Source organism: Osmia lignaria, chromosome 6, assembly GCF_051020975.1.
Source record: "Osmia lignaria lignaria isolate PbOS001 chromosome 6, iyOsmLign1, whole genome shotgun sequence".
NCBI classification, from domain to species: Eukaryota; Metazoa; Arthropoda; class Insecta; order Hymenoptera; family Megachilidae; genus Osmia; species Osmia lignaria.
In genome coordinates this window covers 10976111-10988633 of record NC_135037.1, presented here as the reverse complement: position 1 = coordinate 10988633, position 12523 = coordinate 10976111, and the positions used below count along the sequence as shown (strand labels likewise).

Sequence of the window (12523 nt, the reverse complement as noted above, 5' to 3'; positions counted from 1 at the left end):
CTAGGTATAAAAGTTGTCGAAGACAGGCAGCTGAGCGTGCCGAGACACGAAGAAGAAAAGAGGGAAAGGTAATGCTTACTCGACCGTGACTACTGTGCTTCCGATACTTCATCTCACTTCGTCGTGATTGTTTCATGCAAAAGAAGAACTTCCGGTCTACTTATGTGTTTCATAATATCTGTTAAATATAATCAAATAGGGTAGAAAAGAAACTCTAAAAAAAATCAAAGAAGATATCAATTTAAACCTTTCGACCTGGTGACATTATAAGAAACTGTATAGAATTTCTAGGAGATAAATCGCCAAAGTTACAATCAGATTGACGAAATTCTATAGAACACGAATAGTTAGTCGCCTAATCTTAGCTAGCACACTTTTGCCACTCGTGCGGAAAATAGAACGACCCGAATCTTTTTTTAATATCGAGCTAAGTGGGAAATGATATTCTTTCTTTCTTCGTCAATAATCGAGAGGAGGAACTCTATTTCAAGGCTTTTTCTCTACGTTATATCACATTCTAGTTGAACCTATGCATTATTCAGAGAAAGAGTAGGCGCGAAGACAGCACGGCAAATGGGGAAAAAGAAAGAGGATAGAGGATGTCTTTAGCATGGAACCAAATTACTCTTTTTCTTCTTTTTTTCGTGATAACGTTATTCGTATAATTTGCCGGTGTGCTCGCACAGAAAAGCTTTCACAAATTTTCGTTATGGGGAGGAAGATCACCACCTTTCGTGTATGGGATAAAGTCATGGGACACCCTTAATGTTTCAAAACAAACCTAAGTTACATTCCAAATTTAGTTATTTATTTCAAATGTCGCATTTTTCACTTCACAGGGAAAATAGCGATGCTGGGAAACTTAAAAGATAGAATTTGGAAATTTGAGTTCTGAGTTTACGTTACAGTTAAAAATGTATATCTATTCGATACAAAATGCAATATTTCATAAAAATCTAATAGATATTGATAAATAAAATTTTAAAACTCGTACCAATTTCCCTCTAAAAATGCACAGTCCTGTTTTCTCGCGATTCTTTCGATAAGAATTGACCTATATCCGCGGAGAAACAAAAATAACCCGTCTGCAAGAGACAATCAGTCGTTGTTGCTTGAAAACACAGTCAGGTATTTTCTTCTGCCGGCTTTTCTCTCCCCTATGTTGAAATAAAGCAAATAGACATCCTCCAGCGGGGCTGGACTACAGCGTGCCGCTTCTCGATACCCGACTGCGACCCACCTTGAATGTACAATCGAAGTCACGAGTTTCGAGAAATTTAATCGTTGATCGGTTGCCTTCTCCGTCGCATTGCGGGAAAATCGGTGGAGCAGAAAACGGTTCCCTCTAATCCCTGTCACGCTTCGTTTAAACGGCACGTAGAATATTTACAACGATCTGATAAAATTTGTTTTTTTTTTTTTCTTTTCGACTTTTCAAAACAAAAAGCAATGGTAATAAATATTTCTGCTCTGGATTCAGTGTTTTCAATTTATTCATATTTTCCGGTTGATCGACTTTTGTGTTGGAGGACCGTTTTTTATCAGTTTGACGCAACGAAATACGAAATTTTCTCTGCTATTTTAAGAGGCAAACAAAGGGCGGTGAGACTTCGGAATGATGTAATACCGTCACACGTGTCCTTAGCCGTTTCCTTTTTCCCCAAAAAACGAATTGCGAGTCCACGAACCAGAGGAATGCGTAGGTATCCGTGGAAAACATCAAAGCTACATTTGGAACGATTGAAATTGTTTTCCTCGGTTACGTTAGATGAGTATCTGGCTAGATCCTGCTGGAACCCGATGTCCTTCCGTCAGGACCAATTCTTCGATTGTCTTTTGCAGACAAGAAATTACATTCCGACACGTGTGTTGTATCCCTCGCTGATTTTCCCACTGTGCGCGTGGGTGTACGTGTGTGTATTTTCTTCCAGACAGCATCTCCCTCGTCTCTGTCCAGTTTCTTTTTTCTTTTCACCGTCTGCGTCACCTTAAGCATCCACACCGGACAATCGTTCATCGAAAACTCATCGATCTTGCAGGAAATTTCATTTAAAATCGGAGATATCGAAAGCTTTCGCGAAACAAAGTATTTTAAAAATTTTCATTTCAGACTCTGATTTCGGTTAGATTCCTTCTTTTGTGAATCTTCGAAGAGCAGGAGGAAAAATGAACAACAAAGATCACCGAGAGAGGAAAGTCCTGGCCAGCACTTTCAGTGACAACTCGCCTAAGTAGCTCCAAGTTAAAAGCTCTAGTCTACATTTTACATAAGTCTCGATTAAAAATGCTCTTTTTCATCTGGCTCGTGGAATAATGTTATACTTGAAAGCTCGATAAACGTCAGAGTAGTTTTATCGGATTGTCTTGAAACAGAAATGATGGCTACCACGCGATATCGCGTGCTCCATCCCGAAAGTTAAGTTATTCACGAAACCCCGAAAAGTTCTTAACATGTCCTATTTTAATTACCTTGAAATATATCATCGAGTCTCTTACAAAATTGTAATTTGAAATTCTATTAAATTTTATTAAAGAGAAATCCAAGGGCCACTCGACGATACTTTTATAATAAAAGTATCGCTAGACAGTATGGATGGCGAGGTTAGATCACTAACGGCCCAAAGCGACCAGTTGCGTGTAGGCGGGCAAAGTTTCAAAGCTCGCCTACGGAATTCTGACGGGAAGGTGGTGAGTTGCGTGTAGATGTTCCGGTCTTGGAACGATCGTCTCGAGAAGAGTACTTCCGTGGCGTCCCTCGAAACCTCGAAGACGAACTGCACACTGTAGATGCGCGCGCATGTATGTGTGGGTGTGTATCCTGTCGATCGTAGGGTAGCGAGAGGGAGTTTCATTTAAGTTAGAAATTGCTTCTTCCGCAGCGATGATGGGACGCAAATTGGGCGCGAAACAGAACGCGAACGAGAGGCAGGCGTTAAACAGCCGCCGCGCCGCTCGGAAACGAGATATCAAATAATATATTGATTTTTTGTTCATTGCTAAAAGTAGAAGATCGTTCGCCGAGGGTTGAAGCACCATTTTTAAGAAGACGATTTAAGAGGGAATATCACGAAGTAACCTCGTCATGAATGACTTTCAATTTAATATTATAATATGCAATCATCACATGAAACAGTGTAACTTGAAAATTTCAAATCATCTTTTGCAATAAAGATTAACTACCAAGAAATTATTTTTCGATTCAATAAATTACTAAGGACGTCTTAAGGGTGTTTGTAATAAGATCAAACGAATTGTTAACAAGGCTAGGCTGAAACGACCGATTGCTACAAAGATTCCTGAAAGGGGTAGATGCTCGTTAATGCCGAGTGACGAAGACGAAATTCGATAGTCCTGCTTTGCCATTTTAACGCCCATGAACGACAAAGGTTTTATGCCATACGAAACACAAATTACGACGCCTTGACTATAACGAACTGTCCTTGCACAAAGGATCTTCTGGATATCACTAAATACCAATATCAAATGAGTATAAGGATACAGGAGTAACGGTAACTTGAACAATATTATACGCGTTTAATACTTTAAAGTACTGGAATTAATTTATAACACGGGGCCTTTAATTATAGTCAATTGTCAAAGCTCTTGAATAGAGAATTTTTTTCTCAACTTTAAAGAGGAGCTTCCATGCGACCCCTCAAACAGCCAGATATTTTTCAATACTTTTCAAACAAGGTTTACTCCGCATACCTTTAGGTTCGTTTTCTCGTAGTTCAGCCAAGTTTTGACACAAACTATTCACTAATAGTCTGCGATATGTGAACAACCGGTATGTAACGTATAATGGCGGCAGAGAAAAGAGAAGTTCCCAGTGTACTCTCGTGGAATTCAAGGCAGCCGAAGAGCGGTGGCTGAAATGTGGAATGCGTAGATGGCAGAAAATAGGGGGTGGAACGGTACCCGGTTTGTCTGTTCTTTTCACGGACAAAGAAAAAGCTTGGAAAATGAATGGTGTCGGTCATATACAAATTTTTCCTTGAGAGGAGAAGATCGTAGAATGGTTCCTTTTTGATCTTAATAAAATTGTATAAACAAAACTAATAACTCGAATGATCGAATAGCAAACGGGAAGATTAATTATCCATGATAGTAGATGATAATTTGCAAAGAGAGAAACGGTGGAAGGTGTGCATCCGTGATAAAGCATGATTTTCCTTGGTGTAAAAGCGTCGAAGGTCGGAAACGAGGTGGATTAGAGAGCGCGACCGGAATTTCGCGGGGAAATCCATTTCTGACAGCGTGGCGGAACTATGACCGACCCTGGAGAGCTTTCAAGCAAGACGAATGAATAGCCGAAAAGGAAAGGGGGGGGGGGGGGGGGGGGGGGATTACTTCCGTCTCATTAGCGTGGGGTACGATTCCGCGCGGTGAGATCGGTGGAATTCGTCACGCCTGCCGACCGTATCCTTACACACCCACGAAAATCCTAATTCATTGCACGATGAAAACGTATACGCAATGCCGATTATTAACCCCTCCGATGACGGATGCGAAATTTGTCTGCTTTCTCAGCGCCGAATTATGCTGGCTGACTCACTTGGATCTGACTCTGCATGGCGTTGCATAATTTATGACTTTCATGTTTATGAATAATGCAAGGAAATGGAGTTATTTGATCGGCGAATCACTTGTCTTCCGGTCAAACATTGCTGGAAACGGGCATTATTATCCGCGATAGGGATAGGCGAAGAATTTATTGTAATAGTAAATATTGAAAGCATTGTGTTATTACTGTGATACTATTACCTATTAAGATTAATTATTTTTAATTATATTTTGAAATGTTGCAAATGTCAGTAGTGTATTTAGCACAAGCTTTGACAGAGTCGTTTACAGACGACACAAGTTATCCAATCATTTGAACGTCAAAAGACACTCAATAGAGCGTAGATTTGAACATCAACAAGTTAACACAGTAATTGCACAATTCGTAATGGGCTACCTGTATTAGTTTGAACGGGCAGAGTTGAACAGAATATCCAGTAATTTCACACCCATTGGCAAGGGTACGTGTAGAAATTAGATAGCCATTGATGATAGCGCATGTAGTAATTATACACACGTCGATGATAGTGGATGTAGTAATTACATACCTTACAATAACTGGACAAGTAGTAATCTACTATCGTCCCTGATAACGTTATCACCGCAGTTTATATTAAAATTAGCAAGCGAGCGTATTACAATTTCCAAGACTGAATTTCTGAGAAAATTCTGCTATAGTTATTCAAGTGGTGCTATTAGTAGATCCAATGTAGATCCACTTTTTTATTATTTAAGTATATAGACTGTTAGTTCATGAGCAACAATTAATATCTTGGAACTTATTAAACGACTATCATCACCCATATACCACCATCTCTACTGTATAATCTTCTTCGTTAACCTAATTTTTTATTTGAAATTTTGTTCATAAAAGGTAAGTAAATCTTTTGTACAGACCTAATATAATTCGACATAATTCATCATCATCATCATTAAGATAAGAAGTAAATTTGCCAGTAGTTAAATGGTAGAGTACACATTATGCACCACTTAAGATTTCACTGCATTTAAAGAAATTACAGAGAGACTCTATGTTGGAGTGCTCACATTGTGACCAAGTTGGTTCGAAATCAATTAAAACGAGACATCTTGTTCCTGTTTACGTCTACCATCCGCTCGGTAGAGAGTATCAGAGGCAGGATATTAGCGTGGATGCACGTTAATGGGTCGTATTGCAAGCAAAGCGTTTAACCGTGATCGTTTATTTCAAAGATACCATCTCGTTCCGGTTTTCCTCGAACGAAAGGAGACATAACGTTACGGTAATATATCCTCGGTGAAATCTTTTCCGCGAGATGAGCATCTAAATGGAAATGTTCGTCGCGGCGAATGGATCGCGGACTAAAACGACGTCAGGCGTACTTTCCACCCCCCTAACCCTCTTTCGTTGCTGCAAAAAAATGTGGTTTCAGTCTCTCCCTCGTCTACCAATTTTTTTTTTTCTTCTTTTATTGACCGTAATGGGAAACAGGCGAGTTCATAATAGACATTCTGCCGCCGGTTCTCGATACTCCATTAAGATTTCAGCTGAATCACAATGACTCTCGTCTAGCAAGTCTCAAAGACTGGGAAAGTAACGTGGAGCCCGAAATCCTATCTTGGACAGGGTGGCAGCGGCCATATTGCTTAGCTGAAATTTCAGTTAAAAGTGAAACTTTTAATCCTTTAAAAATGGATGCTAATAATAAATTGCCATGATATATCTTTGGAACTGCACAAAGAAAATTATCTATCCGAAGTAACTTAAGCGGTGAAGGGTAATATCGAACGAGATGATCCCTTATTTTTGACCTAGACTATATATCAATATCATCCATCAAACTGGTGAGTTCGTTTCTCCGTGTATAAGTAATTCCAACCCTCGGGATACGTTGTGCACGCATTGTGCTCGTGGGGCTCACTCGCGTCGTGCATAAATCGGCAATTATGTACTGCAATGGATTAGCATGACAGTGGAAAGCAAAGAGTCATCGGCGAGTAGAGGGTGCGTTTCACGATTATATCGAACGTAATCGCCATGTGTGTCGAATTGCCACGGATTAACAATAACGTCTTCGATCATTCATTAGAACTTCTTGCAATGATAGATGATAACCTCTGTTCTACCATCATCAGCATAGAGCACAGTGCTCGTGAGTGTTATCAGAAAGATTGCCTTCCTCAATGTTTTCATCCTCTCGCTATCAATCTTCGTTAAAACAATTCCATTTCCTTCTGATGGACCGTGGCTCGTTTTATTTGTTCGTTGAAGCTACTGGCTGAAGCTACTTACACGCAGGATAAAATTGTCGAGTAAGTTCAAGCGACAAACTAACACGATTAACTCGTCCTCTGTCGCTTTCAGAAGCAAGTGTCCGGTTCGATGAAGAAGCTAAGGGGTTTTCAGATGCTGCTGCTGCTGCTGCAGTTGCACAGGTTGCCTATGAAATACCACGTGTATACCTTCGCAACGATACGTCATCCTTGACAAGCTGGTGTGCCGATAACCTCCGTCTCTGGACAAAGCCCCGTGTGTGGCCTCACACCTCATTTCGAGGCAACACCATCCATCATGTTTGAGTAATGTAGGGACACGATTTCACGTTATTGCGAATGACTAACTTCGTGCGAGGATTATCACCAAAGAAGGTGGCCTTTTATTACCTTGCGTTTAGGTACAATAATGAGGGCTGGATTGATTTTTAGCACAGTTTTTCTCAATCTAATGACTAAATTTCAAAATTTCTTTAGCCCATAATTCAATAATGAAATTTCAAAATTGGAAGATATCGAATATCGAATATCAAAATTTCATTGCTTTAAAATCCAAATTTTTAAGTTTCAGAATTCCAAGTTTAATAAGATGAATATCAAATAAAATTTTCCCTAACTGGCGAAATCTCCTACCTATTCCCATGGTTTTTTAATAATATTATTTAACATAATTCGTGTGCTGGAATATGTACTTACCGTTATGGACAAGGAGAGCAGAATCCCGAGCAACGGTGATTAGGTCACTGTCGGTGAGCGTTTCGTCAGACGCGTTTCCGGAAGTCGGTGTGTCACTGAGTCCAGCCCCACTGCTGGGCATATGATACAGGGGATGCTGTTGTTGCTGTTGATAGGCACGTTGTTTATGCTGACTGGCGTTGTAGTGATTGAGGTGCGACTGCGTGGTCTGGTGATTGTTTGGAGGGTAGGCGGAAGTGCGACTTCGCAGACTTGGCGAATTTTCCTCACCCTCGCTGCCGCTCAAACTATAGGCCGGGTAGAGCCGTCCCTTCCCTGAAAAATGATTAATAAAAAACATTCTTTGAATATTCTGTCCTTCTTTCGTATTAAAAAGTGGCTTTTGTTCTGTTGATATTCATTTTGTTATAAAAAATGCTGAAGTTATTATATTTAATACATTGGCTACAATTTCAAGGTAATTTTCCATGTTCTAAAATTTCCTAAATCGCAAAATTCCAAGATCCTACTATTTTACAGATTTTAAAATTCTAAAATCCTTTCTTAAAATCTTATCATAATAGAAATAAATATTTTCGTCTAAATGCAACCTGTAATGCAATTAAAAATAATGTTCTTATTAGGTGAAATTGAATAGTATTAGAGTTAAGTTTAAATTAGAGAAAGCTAAGAAACCTCAACCACCCTAAAGGAAACTCCTAGCTGTAACATTGAACGCACTTGATCAGGTGCCTGACCTACTTTAAGAAGAACCTGTAGTAATTAAACGAAGCCTTACAAAAATATGTAACACGACCAAAAAGAATCGAGCACTTCGGGCAGATATAGCTTTTGCAGCTATTAAAAGCGTGTTTTCCTGTTCGCTCATCAGCCAACAACATCTGTTCTGTTTCTGGACACTTCGTGGTCACCCGTGGGATCGATTAGTCTTCTCTCTGGTAGAGGTTTAACCTCGTGACAAAAACGCTGAAGAAATCTCATGGAGACAGTGTCAGCAGGGTTCATCCTGACCGAAAGAAACTCGATGACGCAATAGAAGAGGAAGCTGAAAAGAATATTTGTACGTTTCCCCAGGGTAAAGGGAGCGATCAGGATGTCTCGTGTTTCCTTCATGTTTGTCCAAGTGTGCGTAACGTTGGAATTGTTTTGCCACCTTCTGCTGATACCCTACGAACCTTAATGCAACAACGCGTTCCTGGCTCTTTGGTAAATGGACACCGAGATGCCACGATGGCCTGCATCCTTCTGAAGGATGTCTCTTGTTACTCTTGCAAAGTGGTTGACACTTTATTGAACCTCAACGCTATTGCAAGAAATTTCATTGTGTTTTATATAATTGTGACATTATTATACGGGAAGCTCCGAATAATTTCTAGCGTTTGGGGAAGCAGTCACTTCTTAAATATTCCTCAACATTTGAAATAGGAAATTCTAATATTAATAGAATTCAAAGTCTGAGAATAGTTATATAATAACCTTAACTTGTTCATATTTTTGCCTATTAATTGAACGATCCCTCACCACAGATACCATTCACACGAAAAAGGGGTGACAGATTTGCCCCTTGGCAAATGGAAGAATTACCTAAAGTCGTTGAATCTTTTATACAGAATAGTTCTGTCTGGATGATGGCATTATCGAACGACACTGAAAAATCTTTTGAACTACAATTAACGTCGGCAAAGAGGATAGCAGAGGCAAGCTGAAAGGGAGGTAAATTATTAATGAAGTTATGGCAGGCAATGAAATTAGGCGTGTCCATCAGTGATGAGTTGCTCGACATTTAATTATGGTCTGCGTGTAATGCATCGAGTTTGTGACTGCCCCCAACCACTCGACGAGTTTTCAAGTAATTTTTTTTTACTACCGTCCTCGGTGCTCATGAAAGGGGACCAGTGTAATGCAGTGTATTATTAAAAGGAGGTACGATCATTATACAACAAGGATAGTCTTTTGTAATTAGGTTTACAACGTCATTATTCTTGATGGATTCAATCTATTGATCAAATTGTTGCTTCGATTTTTCTTCATTTTCTTTATAATTTTCATCTAATCATCAGGTTTTTCTATTGGATTTCAATTTAGAAAAAAGCCCTTTGATACCTAACTGCTTGTTTCAAAATGGTCCTTTTATAGAATGTGTCAAGATTTTTACAAAAGACTATAGCTACTTATGAAAATAACATCTAAAAAAAAATAGTATAAAATGTAGTAAGCGACAGATGTGCAATATTGAAAGATTAAGTAGAATTTGAATCGGTGTCTATGATCAGGATTGACTTGTCTCTGTTGCTGTCACTTTGCACGATGCGTTAATGAAATACTATTGTCCGTGTTCGCGTTAATGGAATTATAGATTCTCGCGTACGCTCGCGTTGTTGCGGTATCATGGGAACGATGATGGAATTATGTGGGTTAACACAATCCACGTTCGAGGTTAGGAAGAAAATTTACAATCGTTCACGCACGTGCACGTATACGCGCATAGAAAACGACGGATATATGATCGCAGGAGTCTCTATGGTGGCCACAATATTCCCCTATGGGTAACTCGATAATGTATTATGGATACGTGAAATTCGACGAGAATGCCGGCCACCACCGGAAAATACAAAGTGTTTTGGCCAACGAGTATCCGTGTGGAATAGATTGTTTCACGCCTCGTCTCTGTTCGCCTTCTCACGCTGTTTCAACCCTTTGTACATACTTCGATTTCATCGAATTCGAGTTAAATTAATTTATCAACATCCTTATTTGATTTCCTTAAAAAGTCCGGAGAAAAATTTTTTTTCGAAACATTTTATTTTTTTATTCTTCGCGTATCGATGCTTCACGTTGTTTTACTACGTCAATGAAAAAGCTCCGTACCTGTTACTGGATAGTATTTAATAAACGTTTTATCTGCGCGTGTCGGATCGTTCTAACGTGATGTCACGACACTTGGTTGCATAACGACACCTACACGGCTGCATAGAAATGCATAGTGCATAGTGCATTAGGGCCTGCGTCAAGTCACATATTAAGGGTATTCTTAGAACAGCATTTATGTTTGAACTTTATGAATACACGCGAACCTCTTGACATTAGATGGAATTTATACAGTGTCTCTGTGTCGTGTCCAGACTTGTATATAAAACTGGTGGTAAGATGAAGGAAAGAAAATTGAAAGAACAATTAAATGTTCTTTAGATGATATTTTTAGTGATCTCATTTCGCAATACTTTTACGTCACGAAATAATATCAGACTTTCTGTGTGGGGTTCAGTGAACGTTCGATGCAACTACCAACCAGCCATTTAGTATTAAGACTATCAATGAAATGTTCGTCTGGACAGTTAGGATCACTTCGCTAAATGGGAATGACCCAGGCTGAACGAGCGTTTCTCATGACACCGTGAAATAACAGAGCTATTCGATAAGAACTGTATCGGTATCGCCTGATTATCTAATGCCATATTTGACTCAGGAGGGATGACGAAGAGGAGGGTGGATACCTATGAAACAGGTCGTTCAGCATACAACTCGCACGACAAGGCACGGCATCCTATCGATTTTCCCTGCTGGCTTGTGCGAATAGCTACGACTTGACGGGGTTACGAGGTAAACGAGTTCTCCTCTACGTCCATTCTCTCCCTTTCCAACAGCATCTATGGCGAACACGTTATCCGAGATTATATCACAGGTAAAAAGATTGCGTCGTGGATAGGACAATAGACGTTTCCCTTCATCGGGAAATTGGATGGGAACCTTCTTAGAATCCTCCTGGTAAGTTACACGGAACATTCGAATCGTCTTGCAATGAAACGAGTGTACAGTACCGAGCATGGTAGACTTCCCTAGGAAAAATGGTAATCTAGGAGGAAAAAAAGGCCTTACCACTCGCATGTAATTTGAAATTAAAAATGTGGAAATTTATAAATCCCCGGGAAAATATTTGAATTAAAAATAAAATAAATCCTAAAAATAAAACTTAAATCCTTGAGTGAAGCTTATGAAAAAAGTATCCAATTTCTTTTTATAGCAACTTCTTCATCTTCATTTTTTACTGCAAACTTTGTAACGCACTTGAAGATTTTTACGAGCTCCGCATTTTTCCCCGTTTCAGAAATTAGGATGTTTGAGCAAGAGAGGTGTCATTTACGCGTTTTTCATGCTTGACCTCTTCCCGAGCTATTTGACTTTAAAGGGTAGCCGTCTGACTAACCTGATCCGGCTCTTTGATGCAGCTCAGCGTCAAGTATCCATTTTGTTCGTTTTTTTTTTATTAGGGAGCCATTACCGTGAACACCGATTCACACGGTTCTCTATAGTACCTTGTTTACCATTTAAGCGCAAATAATTAGCTAATATAAACATATCTAGAACAACCATAACGACAGCAATCGTTTATTTATAGAAATTTGTTAATTTTCGAAACAAACATTTCCAATTGGGAATTTTTTTAACAGCTTAACGTCTTCATTTACATCTTAACATGTCTCACAGTTCAAATAAGTCTGCAGGCACTCGGACATCTAATGAAGACTTTTACGAGCGCGTCTGGCATTCGTCGAGAGTCATAAAAATCGCCGACAGCACAACTCTTTAATTCATACACTTCGAACGTGTTCTTTTACGATTCGATTTTTACAAGAGGTGCATTCAGATCATCTTCGATCCAGACCCTCCATTTTGAAAAAATTTCAGAATTTAAAAATTACAAAGTTCTAGATTTGGAAAATTTAAAAATTCAAAGGCATCTATTCTCCGCAGCTGTAAAAAGGAACATAAGAAATGGAATATGTCCTGTTCACGGAGAACGAGTAGAAGTACCGGCTGACCGTTGACTCTAGATCGATATTCGAAGCACGCCTTACACAGTCGACACTCATCCAGGTGAATGCCGTACCCTGGCGAACGCAAGAAACCTATAATTTTCTCTAAACACCCGTCAGCGGGCAAACATCAAACGTTATTCCCTACATGGTGACCCGTCGAAGATACCAATGAAACGTTGCTTTTTCTTCACCGC

The 12523-nt window shown here is 39.4% G+C and overlaps 1 protein-coding gene across 8 annotated transcripts in view; it reads right to left on the bottom strand.

Annotated features, from left to right (window-relative positions):
* Ten-m (teneurin transmembrane protein Ten-m) overlaps positions 1–12523 on the bottom strand; it is a 329037-nt gene that overhangs the window by 164827 nt on the left and 151687 nt on the right. For all 8 annotated transcript variants that reach the window (XM_076688653.1, XM_034331391.2, XM_034331392.2 and 5 more), the window contains one exon: positions 7513–7827. In XM_076688653.1, coding sequence (XP_076544768.1) covers positions 7513–7827 — 315 coding nt within the window. The remainder of the gene's footprint in view (positions 1–7512; positions 7828–12523) is intronic.